Source organism: Culex pipiens, chromosome 1 (assembly GCF_016801865.2).
Source record: "Culex pipiens pallens isolate TS chromosome 1, TS_CPP_V2, whole genome shotgun sequence".
Classification (NCBI taxonomy): Eukaryota; Metazoa; Arthropoda; class Insecta; order Diptera; family Culicidae; genus Culex; species Culex pipiens.
This window is the reverse complement of record NC_068937.1, coordinates 33,848,436-33,869,218: the sequence shown is the minus strand read 5'-3', so window position 1 is coordinate 33,869,218 and position 20,783 is coordinate 33,848,436. Positions and strand designations below refer to the sequence as shown.

The 20,783-nt window shown below is 37.2% G+C and overlaps 1 protein-coding gene across 1 annotated transcript in view; it reads right to left on the bottom strand.

Moving 5' to 3' along the window:
• LOC120419264 (G-protein coupled receptor moody) overlaps nucleotides 1-20,783 on the bottom strand; it is a 278,652-nt gene that overhangs the window by 142,679 nt on the left and 115,190 nt on the right. The window contains exon 4 of the mRNA XM_052708632.1: nucleotides 14,772-14,863. Within this exon, the coding sequence (XP_052564592.1) occupies nucleotides 14,772-14,863 (92 nt within the window). The remainder of the gene's footprint in view (nucleotides 1-14,771; nucleotides 14,864-20,783) is intronic.

Below are 20,783 nucleotides of genomic sequence, written 5' to 3'. Positions count from 1 at the left end.
TTTTGGATAAAATCATATTTTTTTAGAAACGTTGAAAAAAGTCGACAAAAAATTGTTGATTTAGGGGAAAGTGGGGCAAGTGTAACAAGCTAAGGAAATGCTCGTTAAGACCCATTAAAAACGTTAAAAAATCTGTCGGATTTTTTAGAATCATCTTATTCCAGTTCTTGACTGAGACTTTAATAGAACAAATTTTTAAAAAAATATGTTTTTTAATGTAAAAAATTGATTTTAAATTTTTTGATCTTTCGTAAATTCTACTCAACTAGTGGGGCAAGACGAACAACCCGTTGGGGCAAGAGGAACAATGCATGAAACAACATGCTAATTTACTAGTAATTGAACTGTTATCACTTAGATACATCAGATTTGGATGTATTTGAAACGTTTCTTTCATTTATAGATTAAAAAAATATTTTACAAAAAATTTGACCGTTTTTACAAAAAAAAAATTGTACATTTTCATGATATTATTACATCGTGTATGGACAATTTTTTTAACAATTGTTTGTCAGTTTTTAAGAACTTTTATGTATTTTTTTCAAAATAAAATATGTTACTGCAGCAATTCGTATTTTTTTCCATACAAAAAATCCATATGGTACACTTGCCCCACCTGAACAAGATTTTTTAAAAGCTCTCTACAAAAATAACCAAAAGATAAATCATACTTTATAACAGGTGCAAATCATTGGTAGGGACACTTCTGATCTAGGAAAAATAGCATTTTGATAAAATGAGCCTTAAAACGAACCCTAAGCCTTATTTTGTACTTTACAATTATTATAAGGAAACAAAGGTTTTGAAAAAAAACTTCATTCAATCTTATGCCCCGTAGCGTTTACGTCGTTTTGGCGGTTATGTGGTAGTAGAATCAGCTAATTGCATTGCTAGCAACAATTCCTCATACTGGAAATAATCAAAATAGTAAAAATTACGGCCTTACGAGCGATTGTTCCTCTTGCCCCACCTTCTCCTATTTTAACATGTAATATACTTTAAAGTACTTTTTAATTTTAATATCGAGCACTGTTTTCAAGTTACAGCCAAATCGATGCTGAAAAGTACTTTTCAGTACTGAGCAATTCTCTACGGAATCGGTCTTTTTTCTTTAATTTTAATTTTTTTATTTTTTAATTCGGCTAAAACTTTTTTGGTTCCTTCGGTATTCCCAAAGAAGCCATTTTCGATCATTAGTTTGTCCATATAATTTTCCATACAAATTTGGCAGCTGCCCATACAAAAATGATTTATGAATTTTTAATTTCACTTTTTGTCATTAAAACATGATTTGCAAAAAAAAAAACAATATTTGACCGAGTTATGAATTTTTGAATCAATGCTGATTTTTTCAAAAAATTTATATTTTGAACAATACTGAATTTTTAAACTTTATTTTTCGATGTAAAATCGAATTTGCAATCAATAAGTTTCTCAGTGAAATTTTGATGAAGTGCACCGTTTTCAAGTTATAGCATTTTTTTTGTTACTTTTTTGAAAATAGTCGCAGTTATTCATTTTTTTAAATTAGTGCCCGTGTTTTCCCACTTTTGAATAAAATATTTTTGAAAAGCTGAGAAAATTCTCTATATTTTGCTTTTTTAAAGTTTGTTGATAAAACCTTTAGTTGCTGAGGTATTGCCATGCAAAGATTTAAAAACAGGAAAATTGATGTTTTCTAAGTCTTACATACACAGAAAAAAAATCATGGTAATAATACATCTGGGAAGAGGTACATTTTTTATGTCAGAACAAAGGTGTAATTTAACCTCTGGAAATGTGTAATTTAACCACTTTTCTGGTGTAATGTCACTTTTTCAGTCTAAATTGAGGTAAAATTACATCATTAAAGAGATAATATTCAACCTTCCAAAATTAAAGGATCCAAATTTACATTAATTTTTACTGTGCAGACAACCCACCGAAAAAAATGGTAGGTTATTTGGGTGAGACTTAGAAAACATAAATTTTCCTGTTTTTTAATCTTTGCATGGCAATGTCTCAGCAACTAAGCGTCGTATGAATAAAGTTCAATAAAGCAAAATTTGGAGAATATTCTCAACTTTTTAAAAATAATGTTGGCACTTATTTAATAAAATAATAACTGCGACAATTTTCAAAAAAGTTACCTAAAAATGGCTACAACTTGAAAACGGTGCATTTTATTAAAATTTCTCTAAAGTACTTTTTGATTACAAATTTAATTTTACATCGAAAAATGAAGATGAAAAATTTTTGCGACCAATATTTCGAGTTTTTGAAAAAAATAGTATTGTTTCGACAATTCAAGACTCGGTCAAAGAATTCTTGCCCGTTCTGGAAATTTCTGAAAAGTTGGCACATGTCCTAAAAATTATCAGAACATAAAAAAAAAACAAATAAGCGGTTTTTTGCAAATCAAGTTTTAGTGACAAAAAGTGAAATAAAAAATCAACAATTTTTTCCCGTGTATCATTTTATTTTCAGTGTAGTCTTTGTTCATACCTACTCTCATCTTGCATGTGGATGTGTGTGCCTCCAAAATGATGAGAAATGGTCTCGCAAAACAGAAATTATGATCAAAAGTGCATTAAATTTGAACTTTTTGGCCAGTAAATGGCATAAATTTGCGTGCTTACTTGAGGCGGTGCTGTTGCTGGTAAGTTTATAGCCTAAAAAGTATTTTTGGAGCTTTAATCGAGCATCAAACTCTTCATATGACGAAGATAGGTGTATGATTAGAAACACAGAAAAAAAATGATGGTAATATTCATCAGGAAATGGTGACAGATATTGCGGCCAAAAAAATGATAAATTTTACCTTAAAAAATGATTAATTTTCATCAGAAAATGATGAATTTTCATCAGAAAATGATGAAATTTACCTCAAATAATGATGAAATTTACCTAAAAAAATGATTAAATTTACCGCAAAAATGATGAATTTTACGAAAGAATGTGTATTATTGCATTAAAAAATGTGTAATTTGTTGCTGAGAAAGTGGAAGGATAGGTATTGAACTGTCATCCATTTCAGAGAACGTAAATAAAACATTTGATACAAACGAATATTTTTTTCATGACTTTCAGGGTACTTTGTGAGTGGCAATCAGTTAGCGGCCAACTGCTTGATCGCTCTAAGGACCCGGGTTGGTTTTTTAGCAAATATTACTTTAAAGTTAGACGGAACGCCAGTTCTTGGACAACTTTTGTTCAACTTAAATAAATGTCTGAACTCGACAGGTTGCTCGCTATCGTCCTATTTAGCGTCTGCAACAGACAGAACATGTTTAAGTTACGGTGTTTTCTTTAAAGGTGCTTCCAAAAATGCTAGTCGTGGTATCAATATGGCGCTGCTTTCCCGTTTTACCTTAAGTTATATCGTTGGAATTCAATAATTCTAGAATTTTTTTTTGAAAAGGTCGTATAAACAAAATTTTCAATTTTTGCTTTTTGGGTGTTTTTAGAACCAAAAAAAATAAAATTTGGTTTATAGGACATTTTCAAAAAAAAAACTCCAGAATTATTCAATCAATTATTTGTTTTTAAACATTGCACAAGAATGAAAAAAATTTCAGCAGAGCTGCTAAGTCAGAGCCTTTGAAGGCGGAATCAAACCTTTTTCACGATCTGCAGTCGACACATTTGGAGAAGCAGAATTTGGAAAATTATTTAAGCCAGAGTAAATTATTTTTGCATAAATTGTACGACTTAGGATTGAGCCATTTCTTTTATAATATACAAAAAGTAAAAGCACTGATATAACTGGATATTAAATTATGTGTTTGCTTAAAGCCAACTTCGCTTTAAAATTGTATGCATTCCAACGGAATTGTTTTAACAGTTAAAGCAGAGAGAAGGGAACAAGGGACAAAAATTTGTACGTTTGTAGGAAGTTTGATAGAAAATTCTGACAAATTTTGAACCGAATGCATGATACGTGCATTTTAGATTCGTCTGGACCGAAATATTAGCGTTTGAAATCTGAAGCACTGTTTTCTGCGAAATGGTACCCCAGCACCTTCGAGTAAGACGTTATGCATCGTCAGTACAATATTGAGTCCAAAAAGGAGGATAATTCAATGAAATAATGAAAACAAGATACCATGCAATTTACACAGCAAAAAAAGCATTAATCTGACTGCGTGTAAAAAGCCTGGTTGTAAAATATATTTTGCATTGTTTTATGAAATTTTATGTAATATTACACCCTGACATATGTAGCCCATCAGTACGGGAAATCTACTTGACCGATATGTCAAGCTAATAGATTCGTTTATCCTTTTAATTCTTCATCTGTCTGATTGCGATCGGGCTAAGGCGCCAGTCCATACTGTTAATGTTGGATTTGAATCCCATCGGTGGCACCTTTTTTGTGTTTCCAAAAATTGTACATGCAAAGTGTAATGTTAAATTACTTTTTTCATAATGGTGATGCCCAGTTAACTCAATCCGAATTCTGAAAAGGAATCTATTTAGAATCGTATACAAATTCCGTTTCAAACGCAACAACCGGTTTCGTGTTCGAACCGGTTGTTGCGTTTGAAACGGAATTTGTGTACGATTCTAATTAGATTCCGTTTCAGAATTCGGATTGATTTGAGTGGGTGTGCATGCGATTTTACCATCGGATTTTTTGCTGTGTACTTACCAAAAAAAAAATGCTGCAAGACGAAGTTTAACCAGTTGAAATCCTTGAGATATTATCCCACATGAAATATCCACCTGCAAAAAACGATTTTTTTACAAAGTGTCATAATCTTAAAAAAACAAAACTTATCTAAAAGTGGAAATAGACGTCGACTAATGGTGATTAGATCCGAAAAACAAATTTTGCACAGTTATGGCGGCTGCTTTTTCCACGTTGGCTTTGGCATTTTCCAAGAGTCGTTTGTTCTGAGAAGCTGTAAAGATGAGTTGATAATTATGTTTAATGATATTTAAAATTGTAATTTGGACTCTTAACTGATGTGGTGTCAATCCAGAATCCGAAAAGAGATGCGTTTTACGCTAGAGGGGCCATCAAAGAATGCTTCTCACCAAGCCAATTTGATAACACTCAGAGAAATAATTAAAAACAATATTTTAGGAATTTTTCAGTCCTGTTTTTACTTACAAAATGAACATGAGGTAATTTACTTCAAATTGAACGTTTGTTGAAAAATTCAATTTTTCATTATATTTTGGATGAATAAGTACGATAAACAAGTCATCCCGACTTACCAACTATCCTGAAATAAATGGATCGTACATCAGATTCATCGTGAACTGTTCAAACCCCAAAACTCGACAGGCAACTTCCTCCAAACTTAACCAAAAATGCACCACCTTTTGAGGATTCTTGGATGCGCAAGTGGCCAAAACACCCGGCACCTTCCTCCAAATCGATCCGGAAGAAGCATCAACACAAACTCACCAAAACAAACGACGACGGCGGCACGGAATCTGCGACGTTTCCTGGACGTAAACACCCGGACACACTTGCACCTTCCTCAAAACCGATCCGGAAGAAGCACCAACACAAACTCACCAAAACAAACGACGACGGCGGCACGGAATCTGCGACGATTCCTTGACGTAAACACCCGGACACACTTGCACCTTCCTCAAAACCGATCCGGAAGAAGCACCAACACAAACTCACCAAAACAAACGACGACGGCGGCACGGAATCTGCGACGATTCCTTGAGGTAAACACCCGGACACACTGGCAACTTCCTCAAAACCGATCCGGAAGAAGCACCAACACAAACTCACCAAAACAAACGACGACGGCGGCACGGAATCTGCGACGATTCCTTGACGTAAACACCCGGACACACTTGCACCTTCCTCAAAACCGATCCGGAAGAAGCACCAACACAAACTCACCAAAACACACAACGACGACGGCACAGAATCTGCTACGATTGTTTGACGCACGAGCGACCAAAACTCCCGGACACGCGACGATTGAATCACGATCCGACAGGCTTCTGCCAACCACTTTTCAAAACGTTGCGTTTGACAGTTGTCAAAGTCCCTGGGTCAAAAGATGATTGAATATTGTACCTAAATTTGATGAATATTACTCAAGTATACGAGTAGCAAAAATAATGTTGAATATTCATCAAAAATTAGGTAATATTACACATTTTTTGTGTAAAACCTGTTTGACAAAAAAAAAATCGTTTTTCAACAATTATAGAGGTAAAATTCATCATTCTTTTTTTCAACATTCTGTTTTCAACCTTCCATTTTTACATTATTTTTTGCTGTGAAGGGTATATTTCCCCTATTTGGCCGTGAAAAGTAGGCCGTGTCGTCATTCGAGAATGACAGGAAAAGTAAGTAGATTCACAATGGAGTTGCAAAAAGTCCTTTTTAACAGTTCCGTTAAAAACAATACTGGGTTTTCCTGTAACTCCCCGGTGGTTTGACGCTGATCATTAGTGTCTAACCAAGGGGGCCCTTTTAAAGTTTGAGACCACTTAATCTCGGCGCTTACACACACTACCAAACGTTTGGTTTAACCCACCGGAGGTCGCGTACGTGTACTTTGTACACAGTTTGTAAGGGCACTTGTAAGAAAGGCGAAAACACGCGACTTCCCGAAGGTTAAAGTGTGCGTGAGCACCTTGTTAAAAGTGACAGTTTGTCTCTTTTTATTTTGACTTTGTATACAACAAACAACAAAAATACAGAAATAAATATCATGAAAAATTTACGATAATTTTGAGAATTACCTACGCTTTACATTCAAATTTTGAAAGATTGGCTAGTTTATCCAATATCCATCCACCAATCCCTATAAAAACACACACACACTTGACAATTTCTCATCGTGGAAAAGTGATCCACAAGATTGCAATAACATTTGTTCAACGATTCACGACTGGGTGAACTCAATCTTTTCAACAGCTCATAAAGCCCACCATATCGTTACGATCATTCGGTACTCACTTAAATCTTCATTGCGAACCACCCATCGGGAAAATAATGGCATCTGTAACTGAGTGCCGGGATAAACAAACCAAATTATTTTATATGATTTTGATCCAACGCATTGAAGGTTTCGTACGGGTGGCTCTGACACGTCTCTTGGACCGGACAATCCTTTATCGTTTTATCCCCCTCCCCCATTGGGAGCGGACGCAACATTCCCGGAACCGTCCCGCCGGGATCAACAACGCAACGCCGGTTTCTGGCCAGGATAGACAGGTCGTTGGAAGCGAAGAGCGATTTATCACAATTAGCTTCCGAAAGGATAACCTCACGTTCGTTGTTCGGCAAGTAGGTGTATGCCGTGCCGTCCAGTGACCTTCAATATCCACCGTTCCCCCTCAGTTGACTTTGGGTGTGGGCCAGACGAGCGTCCCACATGACGCCAGTTAGGGGCAGTTTTGCCCCCCTCCTTGCGGAAGCCAGATCTTGCCCCCGAGGGGCTTCCTGTTTGGATGGGCGCGGCTTATCGAAGACACGGAAAAAAATGAAGAATTGAAGAATTGAAGAATTGAAGAATTGAAGAATTGAAGAATTGAAGAATTGAAGAATTGAAGAATTGAAGAATTGAAGAATTGGAGAATTGAAAAATTGAAGAATTGAAGAATTGAAGAATTGAAGAATTGAAGAATTGAAGAATTGAAGAATTGAAGAATTGAAGAATTGAAGAATTGAAGAATTGAAGAATTGAAGAATTGAAGAATTGAAGAATTGAAGAATTGAAGAATTGAAGAATTGAAGAATTGAAGAATTGAAGAATTGAAGAATTGAAGAATTGAAGAATTGAAGAATTGAAGAATTGAAGAATTGAAGAATTGAAGAATTGAAGAATTGAAGAATTGAAGAATTGAAGAATTGAAGAATTGAAGACTTGTAGAATTGCATTATTTTTTCCGTGCCCTCTAATCCAGCGTTGCTCATGTAACTAACTGAAATTATGGTGCTTCCCGGCCGAGGGAATCTACTCAAACCACTGCTGCTGAGGGGAGATGAGAGCAGGATTTGTTTTGGACACGTGCCTAAGCTTCCCCATTATAAAGAGAGAGCAAATCAGGCCCCATTTTTTCCGCTAAATATTTCATAAAGCTTCTTCTGGATTTGATGTGTGTTATGCTGGGCCGGATTAGTCGTTGCGTAAATGTAACAAATGTGACAAGTTCAAATCATATAGCCGGGCAAGATTTATACGTCCACCACGTGTCGCGAAAGCTGTCTGGCCCGGAGAGAGATTGTCACAGCCAGTGATGAAAAATAATTGCGGTGGCGCAAGTGTCACAGTCTGTTGGTGTTGTTACGTGTCAATATGAAGAATTCAACCAGATTTAATCCAAAATTGGCTTCGCTTAAGATCTTCTTAAACATCATTAAAGCCACATATTTTGTACGGGAATGGTCCATCGCGTGACATGCTTCAATTTTCGTGGCGATTCCTGCAAGCTAATGGTCGATCACACCCTCCTGGCATTTACTTGACGAGCCATAATTTATCACATTAAGTCGTAGTAAAACGGAACATCTTTTAAGCATTTTTATTTTCTTTGCGTTGTCTGTGAGGAATATGTGCGGTAAACAGTCCTTTTAAAACGAGGAGAACATTATATCAACTGTTCTTTAAAATGTATAAATACATTTTTAAAGCGACAATCTTTCCACAACTCGACATTTTTGAAGTTGATGTCAGTAAACGATTCGATTTCGAACCCAAATAACGTCATGATTCGAAATCCGAGCACTTAGTAGCATATCATTTTTGTTATAGCTGGCAAAAAAACATGTAACAAGTTGGAAATGTAGAAATATCGTCAGGATGTAGTATAAACAGTCAGTTTTAAGAGAATGTATGCAAAATATGTCTTTTCTAACAGTTTTTCATCAGAATTTTAAAATTAAAATGACTTGTTGTGCTTCAAATCCCGGACACTTATAAAAGCTGATTCGAAATCCAGACACTTTTGCTTCGAATTCCGGACACTCGATTTGGACGGAAATGTTAGTGAATGGCATTCTTTAGGTCTCAAATAACGATATTTTATATAAAAAATTGTTAGAATTTAAGGAAATCAGAACCATAAATTTCTGCTTTGCCTTCCCTGTGCCACAGATGCCTATGAAATATTTCAGTGAAATGTTTCAATTTTTTGGTAAACTTATAATTTTATTTTACATAATTGTTTTGGCATTAACTACAGTGTTCAAACAATCTTTGAATGAAAGTTGATGTTAGAATTCATCAAATAACACAGTTTTGACGTTCATAATACGAACTTATATCCAAATAATTGATAAAACAAGATGAGGTGTCCGGGTTTACAAGCGTCCGGGAATTCGAATCATGACGTTCCCGGGCAGACGGTAATAACAAAATTCTTTTTTTGTTATGGAAGAATACCTCCAACTGTTATTGGGATGATCTCCGATCATTAGTTGTTAAAATAATAAAAAAAAATAACAAAGATTTGTTCCAAGAATAACTAAAAGTGTAATTAGTCTGTCATTACAATAACAATACAATAACAAAAAATTCATAACGACGAATAACAAATCTTGTTATAAATAACATAAAATGTTATTGGCCAAGTATTTTCAATCATCCAAAAATGTTATTCCCACGTTATTTCCGTCTGCTCGGGTTATATCATACCTTGACCAAATTTTCTGACTGCAAAATTACACCGACCAACATTGCTGTAAAAATATTTGCAAAATACTGTATTTTTTGAAAATATTAACTATTAAACAACAAAACATATTTTTTGAAAACACTGAAATTTTAATAATTTTCTAAAAAATAAAGTAAGTGTAAAACATATAAAAAAAAATAAAATACCACACTTTTTGAAAATACTCAAAAAATCACAACTTGCTCTATAAGTTGATACGACATTTTGTAATAATTTCGCAACATTTTTTTTTGTGTAAAATCATGTTTTCACAGAAAATATATTTTTATAATATTCCTTGAATTTTTTTAACGGTGCACATCAACCAGAGATTTTTGAGTCAAGGTTTTCGTTACAGATATTTTAATACTTTCAAAACTACGGGAACTATCGATATAATTTTTGCCTCAACGCCCAAAGAACTTAAAAAAAAAAATTTACAACAAAATTTTATATGTAACAATCAGAGTGTTGCAAAATTGGGTCCGTAAGTTCCGTTATAGAATTTTGGATAAGGAAGACAACATTTTCCATAGTTGCTTGTTTTTTTTTTCTGAAATTTGCAAATTATAAAAAAAGGAGTGTAAACTAAAATTTAGTATAATGAGAAAATTTTAATTTGTTACACTAAAAACGGTGCTGTCCCAAGAATCCAAATGGTAACAAATATTGTACAGATTTTTGCAAGTTAAATACATAATTTTTCAATAAACACCGATTTTGAGAAAGAACTCAAATCGTTGTTACCATCATTTGGTTTACTAAGCCTAAATCCTAAATATGAGCTTGACTTTGTTAAGCTAACAACAATTCAAAATCGTAGGCCAACATATCGCGACATTTGTTTAATGAATCGCCATTTTTTAAGGTATGACTGTATGAGGGTTAATTTTAGGCATGACAAGAGTATATTTTTGTTTTTTTTTTTTTTTTTTTTTTTTTTGAAAGTGTCCATGTAAATTCATTTCTGAACATGATTTTTCAAGTAGCTGCGAAAATTGCTAACAACTTCAATTTAAGTTTTTGGGTATTGGATAAATTATTGTTGGAAAAAAAGCTTGATTTTGGTACATTGAAAATATATTTTTTCGAAAGTTCGGAAAGTTTTACAAAAAAAAAATTAGCATTGAAAAAATGACAAACAGTTGCTTAGATATCGTGTCATAGTTGAACACTTAAGGCTCATTGGAAAACTTAAATTTTCTTATTTTTTTTCTGTGTTAAGTACTAGGGTATTTATCCCTATTTTAGGTCTAGTACCTATTTTGGGTCTACCAAACTTAATTCAAAAAAATTGCGCAATTCACCAAATTTGGCAGGAATCTGCCACTTGAGAATGATTCGTGCTATTATTATCTTCATTTTGGTGGGCAATAATAATTCACTTTTTCTCTGAATTAAGAAAAAATGCAATAAATATATTACTCTTCACTTTTTTCTTGGCAAATTGCTACTTGCCCATTAGGTCCAAAATGTTCACCACCCAATCCCATTGCAAAAAAAAATCACTAAACTGCCACCAAACCAATAAAATAACTGATTATAGTTACTTCGAATTTGTGCGACTGTACAGTACGAGCTGGAGCTGAACCGTACGTCATAAAAGTTTGCCACGTGCTTTGAGATTTCAATCAATCAGAAGGTAGGCCGAAAATAGGCACAAAGAAGTTTGTATCCCAGGAGCAATATCCCCAAAATAGGGACAAATGTTTTAGTTTCTCGGGCTCAAACAGCGATATAAAGTATTTTTTATCAAAAATTTAATTTAGTACGAGCATTGGCATTAAAAAAAAAACAACTTCTTCATGTAATATAAGCAAGGCTGCCTATAGAAGCCTTGGAGAATACATCAAATTAAAAGTGCGCTCGGCTTAGTAGGCCCTCGGTAACTAATTGTCAAAGTCTAAAAAGGTAAAATGTGTATGAAATATTTTTTGAAGCAAACTTACCAGGAAATAACCCTCAAATGGCTAAACCGAAAAACATAAAACAGAATCGAAGAGTAATTCTTCTCGATAAAAGGACTGAAAAGTTCTACATTTCAGTTGAACTTTTCAGCACTTGTATTGAAATGTAATACTTTTCAACATTGTTTTTATTTTAACGGAGAATTAACTGAATACAAGTTAATTTGACCTACAGCTCCATTCAAATTGTGGTTTTCAGGTTGCAAATAAATGTTGTAAGGAACTTGTTGCAAAAAATTACTTTTTCAGCACGCTTTTATTGATATTTGTTTGGTCGCAAACGTTAGTTTGAGTAGTCACCCTGCCGTGTAGCATAGATTTCTGTTTTGCTATAATTTTCTATCTTGCGTGTGCACACGGCAGGGCAACAGTAGTGGTGTTGTTGATCGTCGCGATCACACGCACCATCGTAGAGTTTTGCACATTCCTTTTTGCACTGCTTGAGTGTAGTATCAGTACAAATAAATCGTCGTCGCAGCCGGTCGTCGTCTCGCGTTTCTCTGAGGAGATTTGTTTACCTTTTGCGCGAATAAAGAAGGAAGAGAAGAAGAATCTTTTAATTGAATAAAGTGTAGTTTTCTATCGAGAAGAGTTGTTTCTTGATGTACCTGTGGAAGAAATACTTACCAGTGTTTCGCCGTCGATTCTGCTACTGCTGCTGCTCCGGAACATACCTGTAGAACCTGCAAAGAAAGAGAAGAGGAAAACGTGCACGGGAAGGAAGGATTTGGGACACAGAAGGACGACACAACACACGAAGGACAAACACACAACAACTAGACACAACGTAGAAGAAACCTTAGCAGCCTAATTACAGGTGAGAAAGCGTTTCGTGGCCAGACGGGATTGGGTCCGAACATTGGTGCCGTGACCAGGATGTTCGCCACAATGTTCGCCCCGATCAGCTAGCTCCCTACGTTGTGTCTATCGGGCCGGCTGGGAAAGCACACAAGTTGCCTCTGCAACCACGAAGAACAGAACAGATACAATAAAGCAAACACACGGCGATTACTTCTGCCGAGGAGACATCCAATCTCCACGGCGGTCAAAACACAAGAGAACGTTTATTCACAACATTACAATACAAGTAGTCAAAACAATAACAATAACAAATAAACGTCAAAATGTCACTCTGACACTACTTCTTTGGTTCACCCCCCCCGTACGACGGGGGGTAACTAAAAATACCTAATTATAGGGTCCACGACCCAACATACCGGTCCCCTAAAACGTCAGTTTTACCCTAGGGAACCTGCTCCTGTGATGCTCTTGCGCCTACCGTTCCGGTCCCCATGGCATCCTCCGTCGTCTTCTTCTTCCGGGATGATTCTGCTTCGCTCGACTGCCATCAACCATGGCCGGAGCTTTACCGCTTGTAGACGCTGCCGTTGATCCCTGGTACTGCTGTCGTCTTCGGCAATCTATCCACGATGGCAAGAGTACCATGACTCCAGACCCGAAGCAGCAGGAACGGTAATCAACAGCCGCAGCTGAGCCAATCAGTGACACAGGTGGTCATTGGCTCATCGGCTGCTTATACGAACGGTCGTATAGCACCACAAGGGTGGCCGCTTCCGAAAACGACCACTCCGACGTCAATGGCGGCCGAGCCATTTTGAAGCAGCGTAATCATCCGCAAACAGAATCCACAGCGCGGCCCCAATCCTGGTCACGGCACCAATGTTCGCCCCGATCAGCTAGCTCCCTACGTTGTGTCTATCGGGCTGGCTGGGAAAGCACAATGTTCGCCCCGATCAGCTAGCTCCCTACGTTGTGTCTATCGGGCCGGCTGGGAAAGCACACAAGTTGCCTCAGCAACTACGAAGAACAGCGAAGACGACGACGAAACACCATTCGGAGGACGATACAATAAAGCAAACACACGGCGATTACTTCTGCCGAGGAGACATCCAATCTCCACGGCGGTCAAAACACAAGAGAACGTTTATTCACAACATTACAATACAAGTAGTCAAAACAATAACAATAACAAATAAACGTCAAAATGTCACTCTGACACTACTTCTTTGGTTCACCCCCCCGTACGACGGGGGGTAACTAAAACTATCTAATTATAGGGTCCACGACCCAACAATATTTATTCAACACGATGAACCTCTTTGGTTAAATGTACAACTCGTGAAAATCTTCTTTTATTGAACAAATAAAAAGGATATTTTTAAATTAGTTTTTTTTTCAATTTCTGCAATTTTTTCTACACTCTTGCTTATTTTTTCAAAATGTACTATGTAGGTCATATATCATAACCTACAACTTTGCTGAAAATTCCAAGTTGATCAGAAAATCTTTTCCTGAGTTACAGATTTTTACATGTATTTATCTTGTATGGATAAACCAATGGCATAAAATGCCTTGTTTGGTCATAACAAAGTTTCAACAAATGAAAATAAAAGAATTGAAACCTCATGAAATCGAAGAATTTCGTAGCGAATTACTCAAATTTTGAATTACTCAAAAATTTGAATTTTAGGTTTACTAAAAAAAACGGTCATTACATGTTCCCGACAGATCCAACCGAAATAAAAAAAAAGGATCGAAAAATCCAATCGCAATTTCGATGTCTACCTACTCATTTTGATTTTATGCAAATAAATAAATGAAAAGCGACAAACAGAACCCAACCAAAAGGCTAGAAACCTCCGCCATAAGCCAAAAAGAAGACACAAAATTCGACTCAGATTTCAATTTATCTCCTCCGGTGGATGGCGGTTATGATAAACTTGGAGCGTGAGACATAGACAAACGGTCTTTACTAATGGTCGATTTTACGAATTTTTATCTTCAATTTCAATTAAATCAAATTGTACGATCTAATTGTCTCTGCAAAGAGCTTCCACCCAGCCAAAGTTAATATCAGTCGCTATTTTGTTTTTCCCCTCCTTAATCAGAGCAAATCGAGTTAAGTACTTTTTCTTCGGAACAAAATTTAAGCCGACGAGAAATGTGTCATCCAATCGCTGTTTTTGTATCTTGTTTTAGCTTCTTAGAATAAACAAGAAAGCTGGTGAGCGCAAAACCGGATTCTCGCAAAAAGTTTAACGCTGAAGTTTACGGCGTTAAGATTTTTTTTGTTTCGAAAATCTTGTTTAAAAGTTTAAGCGGCTGATTAAAATCGATTTTTCTACACCATTAAGTGGAAGGAGGGAAAGTAAATGTACTTACATTATGACGAACAATCCTCGCATGTACTCCTGCATGTCATCCACCAAATTGACAGCACAGATTCCCACGCCTTCAAAGTTCTGCAAATATTTCTGAAATAGGAGAAAAATGAAACGAGTTAAGATAATCTTTATTTTATTAAATTACTTCAGGACAGCTCAAGAACGTCACACAAAGTAACTTTACCGGTGAAATTCATTGTATCGAATGTAATTTGTACCAGATTCGAGCTCGTTCGTGATGTAATCTGTCTTTTAGCGCTTTTGAACAAAGTCAGCTTCGAACAGATTTGGTTCAGTTCACGTGGGCCAGTTGTTTGCAAGTCCAATTTAGACAGGGCAAATACATTTGGATAATTGAAAGCTCCGCGCGGAATCTGGCTGGGGCTTTTGTACAGGCATCAAAGGGCTTCCGGGAGTGATTTCCGGCTTTCCAGGTGGTGGGGTGAGCTGATTGAAATTAATTATACAAAAGTTTCTGGGACAAAATGGCGCGATACTGAGGTCAGTTAGAAGCTTTGAAAATTTAGGAAACATGAATTTAAAGATTTCTTCTTGTCTCTCTTGTCTCTCTTGTCTCTCTTGTCTCTCTTGTTGTTTGTTGTTTGTTGTGTGTTTGTTGTTTGTTGTTTGTTGTTTGTTGTTTGTTGTTTGTTGTTTGTTGTTTGTTGTTTGTTGTTTGTTGTTTGTTGTTTGTTGTTTGTTGTTTGTTGTTTGTTGTTTGTTGTTTGTTGTTTGTTGTTTGTTGTTTGTTGTTTGTTGTTTGTTGTTTGTTGTTTGTTGTTTGTTGTTTGTTGTTTGTTGTTTGTTGTTTGTTGTTTGTTGTTTGTTGTTTGTTGTTTGTTGTTTGTTGTTTGTTGTTTGTTGTTTGTTGTTTGTTGTTTGTTGTTTGTTGTTTGTTGTTTGGTGTTTGTTGTTTGTTGTTTGTTGTTTGTTGTTTGTTGTTTGTTGTTTGTTGTTTGTTGTTTGTTGTTTGTTGTTTGTTGTTTGTTGTTTGTTGTTTGTTGTTTGTTGTTTGTTGTTTGTTGTTTGTTGTTTGTTGTTTGTTGTTTTTTGTTTGTTGTTTGTTGTTTGTTGTTTGTTGTTTGTTGTTTGTTGTTTGTTGTTTGTTGTTTGTTGTTTGTTGTTTGTTGTTTGTTGTTTGTTGTTTGTTGTTTGTTGTTTGTTGTTTGTTGTTTGCTGGATTACCTCAAAATTAATACTACTCAGTTAATTCATCTTGAAGCTGTGTAGAAGCGACTGAAGCGACTGAATCATCAAGACTTGAACTCGTCATTTATTGTGAATAGATTAAATATTTATTTATAGAAAATGTAGCTGCATGAGTGCTTTGATTTCTTGATAAAGATGCCTTTTCACCACGGCCTTTTCCAACTGCAACATTGTATCGCTATTGTGTTTCATCTCTGCGCAGCCAACTGCAAAGCACACATTTTCTGCATAATTTTTGCTCGACTTCCCCAGAGTCAAACACCGCAGGATGTCTCAATATTGAACAACAGAAGAAAGAAACTTCTTTTCAAGAGAAGAAAAAACATATCTCAAAGTAATTCAATTTACATAACAATTTCTCACTTCCATCGTGGTGTGGCCACCTACACCCCGGAACCCAAGCTCTGGTCCCCCGGAACCCGTAGGGAACGCGGGCCAGGGACAGGCCAATATTGCCCTCCGACATGTCCACCGATATTTGACAGCTTTAGGGCGAAGCTCTTGCCACTCCAACGAGAAACAGGCGAACCGTAAAGAAGATATTGTTGATCTTGATGAAAAGTGTCATCAAACACGCACACCAGCAAAACACACACTCACATGCAAAGGCACGTCGATTGCATTTCCTTCCTGTTTGCTATCAGCGATGGTCGCTTGGATGCTGCACGCTCATGGTGAGTTACTCAATTTCGGGTAATTCTAACGTCTTGATTGAAGATTAACTTCTTGACATTGTGGTTAGAAGATAATTGTTTTTGTGATCTTCCATTCAATTTAAATTTTATTTTTCTAAAACGGATTACTTTAAATCAATTCGGGTAAAATTTACTCAACAATAAGCCATTTGAGCTCACCGTGTAAAAGACAACCATGACATTAAAGTGTCCCACCCCATCCCCCAAAGGAATTCTAAAGGATGCTGCTGGTCCTTCAAGCAAGGCGCAGGAAAAGATGAAGGACCTCATGTTTACACATCAGGCAGATGGCGATAAAGAAGAGAAGAATAGCTTTTCGTTGACGACCTTACCTTACCGTGACGTTATATATCCCGTTCACGGGAGACACACTCACGAGTTCAAAGGTCGATTGGCCTCCCCCGGGAAGAGAAGGATCTCGAAACGACCACGCGGACAATCAACTTAATCGACGAGGGGACTCATTTTGTAAAGTGGTTTCAATGGGTTGCATTTTGCTATTTGCCAAATATCAATTTGAAACATTAAAACCATTTTATTATTTACTAAGATAAGGGAGATTGTCGAATGTTTGGAAGGTTAAGCACTCGCACCTAACTTCATCCAATTTGTTATTTCCGCAATTTAAACAACAACTTTTGTAAAACTGGTGATAGAAACTTTAAACTATTTGTCACTCTATTTCAGTTGTACACGCTTTTTATAAGCTGTAATTGAACGTCGAATTGCTGACATGCCAACATTAGAAGCACGATGGAATAAGATGCTGTTCCCGTCCATTTTTTTAAGAAATACAAAAATACAAAAATACAAAAATACAAAAATACAAAAATACAAAAATACAAAAATACAAAAATACAAAAATACAAAAATACAAAAATACAAAAATACAAAAATACAAAAATACAAAAATACAAAAAAAATACAAAAAATCATTCTATTTAATTGGTTTAATCAAAAAATTAGATTATTCGCTCTACAGCATTGCCTTGGCGTTCTCGATTGCGAGATTCCTACTCGAAACTAGGTGTCCGAAGGCTTGATTGTTGAGGCAATTGCAAACCTCTTTTTACACCTAAGTTTCCATCCACCCCGGGATTCGAACTGACGACCGTTACATTGTGAGTCAAACTGCCTACCAGCGACTCCTACACCTGGACTGAGCTAACGACCTAACCTTTTTTAGGTTAGTCCGGGGCCAACATTCACTTCCCGTCCGACGGAAGGCGTGATCAGACAAAAATCTCGTCTCGAAAAATGCCACCGGGACCGTCTGGGATCGAACCCAGGCCAACTGGGTGAGAGGCAATCACGCTTACCCCTACACCACGGTCCCAGGTAATAATTGGTTTAATATATTAGTAAAAAAAATGCTAACTAAGGGCATCTGCAGCGCTAGGGTACAAATCAAATTTGCACCCGAATCATGAATACCAAGATAAAATTTGCCACCTTGAAAAAACTCCGTCATACGTTTCTTTCGTTTTTTTTCTCGTTTACCTCCAAAATCAATAATTATGCGTTGATTCATGCCTGAAATGCTAAGAGTTTGTAAAACTTTTTAATCCTAATGAAAATTTCAAAGATTTTCATTTTTCTAAAATGTCAAAAAAAAATATCAAAAATTCCAAAAATTAAAAATTATGTTTATCAAATTGATAGATTTTTTATTTGTTTTAATTTGTTTAAGATTTAGAAGACTCTTGTAAATTTTGTTCTTATTTTTACTTTTTTGGTTTTTTTTTGTTTTTTTTTATTTATTGAATTTTAGCCTTCCTTTGATAAGGCCCTATAGAGCAATTCCAGCCCAAAACAGGATTTTTTCTGGTACTTTTGTACCTGACCCCAAGGGGGTTGACACTCGATCGTTCTGGAATAATTCTGGGTTAATTCTGGAATGAACGGAATGACGATGATGATTCTAGCAAAAATGATCAAGTGCGGGTAAGAGTGTAACTGTCATAATTGGTCATAATATTTATCTTTCTAAACCAAAACATGTTACGGTTCTCTGCAGAATTGAGTAGGACCTGCTAGGACAACAGAACGGGCGGTTGTTCTGTTCTGTTCCGGTGCCGTGCGACATCCAGAGCAACGGACGGATTGGCCTTCACTGGAATTTGACCGAGCTGCTGTTGGCCACTAGACGAATTTGGTATTATCGGATTTGCTAAGTGGTTGTTTGGTGGATTTTTTAAAACTGACTTTCAATTTCTGATTTCCCTAGACAGCATCTAAGTGGACCAGCTACGTACCGGCGAGGCCAACGTGCTAGTTATTCCGGTGGAGGTTGAACCAGCGCATCCAAGAGCAGGCTCGGAAGCGGCAAACGGAACTGAACCTGTTGGGGGGGACTTGTTTGGGCCGTAGATAGCAAGGGAAAGGACTGAGGTGGCGGAGATTCCTTGGACGAGTCGGATGAGGAGTTCGCGAGGAGGCTGATGCCGACGGACAGGACTTTTTTTTGATGATTTGAATTCTTAAGATTAACGAGGAAGATGAGTGGGAGATTTTCCAAAACAAGTACGATATTTTTGTGAGATATAAGTTGAAGTATAGGAATAATTAACGTATTTTTTTAAACTTAGGAACGGCGTCAAAACGTGCTGCCGGCCGAGATCGTCATGGACAAAACCACCATGAAGCAAACGAAAATTCAGATGCAGTCGCAGAAGATTTCGACCCAGTACATTGCCCAACGGTTCTTAAATTTGCCGCGCGTTTTTTACGACCTGGCCTAGTACCCACTTGCTCAACTTCTATCTGTACCGAGCGCTCAAGTGAACCTTATTCAAACTGGCCGCCTTCATGAAGGCCATTATCCTGCCGCTTCGTGAGTCTGGCGATTGAACGATCGGCGAGGCCATCATCTCAGGCAGGCAGTATCTTCAGCTCGATGAACAACCCGGTACTGAACACCCCATACAGTAACTTCGTGGACCGGTTACGCAATGGCGAGGTCAACGTGCTGGTCGTTCCGGTGGAGATTGATCCTGCAACGCATTGGGAGTGGCCAATCAGGGGCAACCGACGATGACCACCGAAAGAATGCGAAAATTGACACCTCGCCCCGTACCATCTGACGTCGACGTCAGATGGTACGGGGTCAAGGGCCACAACATGGCAGACAGTGTAATGCAATTTGGTGATATTGTGAAATAAAGTATAATTAAATTGAGTTAGTTTGATTTTAACCAACTCGGTGACGTAACCGCCGCATCGGAATTTGAATTGACATTGACATTCCTCAAGGATTAGCTGGACAGTGGACATCGTTCGCAATCTATCGGCTTGCACAAGGGCATCCCAGTCCACTCGGCGGACCGACTGCAGGGTGGGGTTACCATTCGGCTCACCAACGATTTCCTCGCAATCTCGTCGGATATGAACTCGATGTTTTTATTCACAAGTTCTGGTCACGCACGCCGTGATCCGAAAGGCTACGATGGAGTAGTGGCTGTTACAAATCTTCTGCGATGATCGCTAAACTCGAAACAGCCGTTCTGGTCTTAGCGATGCCGAAAGATGTCTTCTTCTGGATGAACACGTCGTGGTTCCGGAAGTCCAAGCACAAGCGTATTCTCAGGCAGCTGCACACAAGCATCTCGGGATCGTGCACATGAAGTCTCTTGCACGCTGTTAAATGTTCTGGTCCAGAACCGAGGCGTACATCGAAGACCTTGTGCGCGCTTTTCGGAGATTTGGAATCGATGCAACTTTATTTTCAAGCGCACCAGTTGAATGCAAACTCGCCAGAAACTCGCAATCTGCTGTGAGCTCCGTTCATGCCGCTAATGTCTACTCCTGCGAACGGGAAACTTAACGCTGAATATGACCGGAAACCTGCAGCTGTGCCCGCCAAATCATCGCATGTTTTCCGTCGAAAAGACTCAACGTGGGTACCAGGCAAGTGATACAGAACATCAACGCGGTGAACCACGTCATCAGGTTGGCCTACGAATTGGCAGAAGCTGCCACGTGAGAAGCCATTTATGCTGTGTGGGGAGATGGGTCTGTCCGAGAACATTTCTTCGAGTACCTTTACTCGAAGAAGCAGCTGGAAGTAAAATGAAGAATTATACGTTACGCGGGCCTTTTCACCTAGC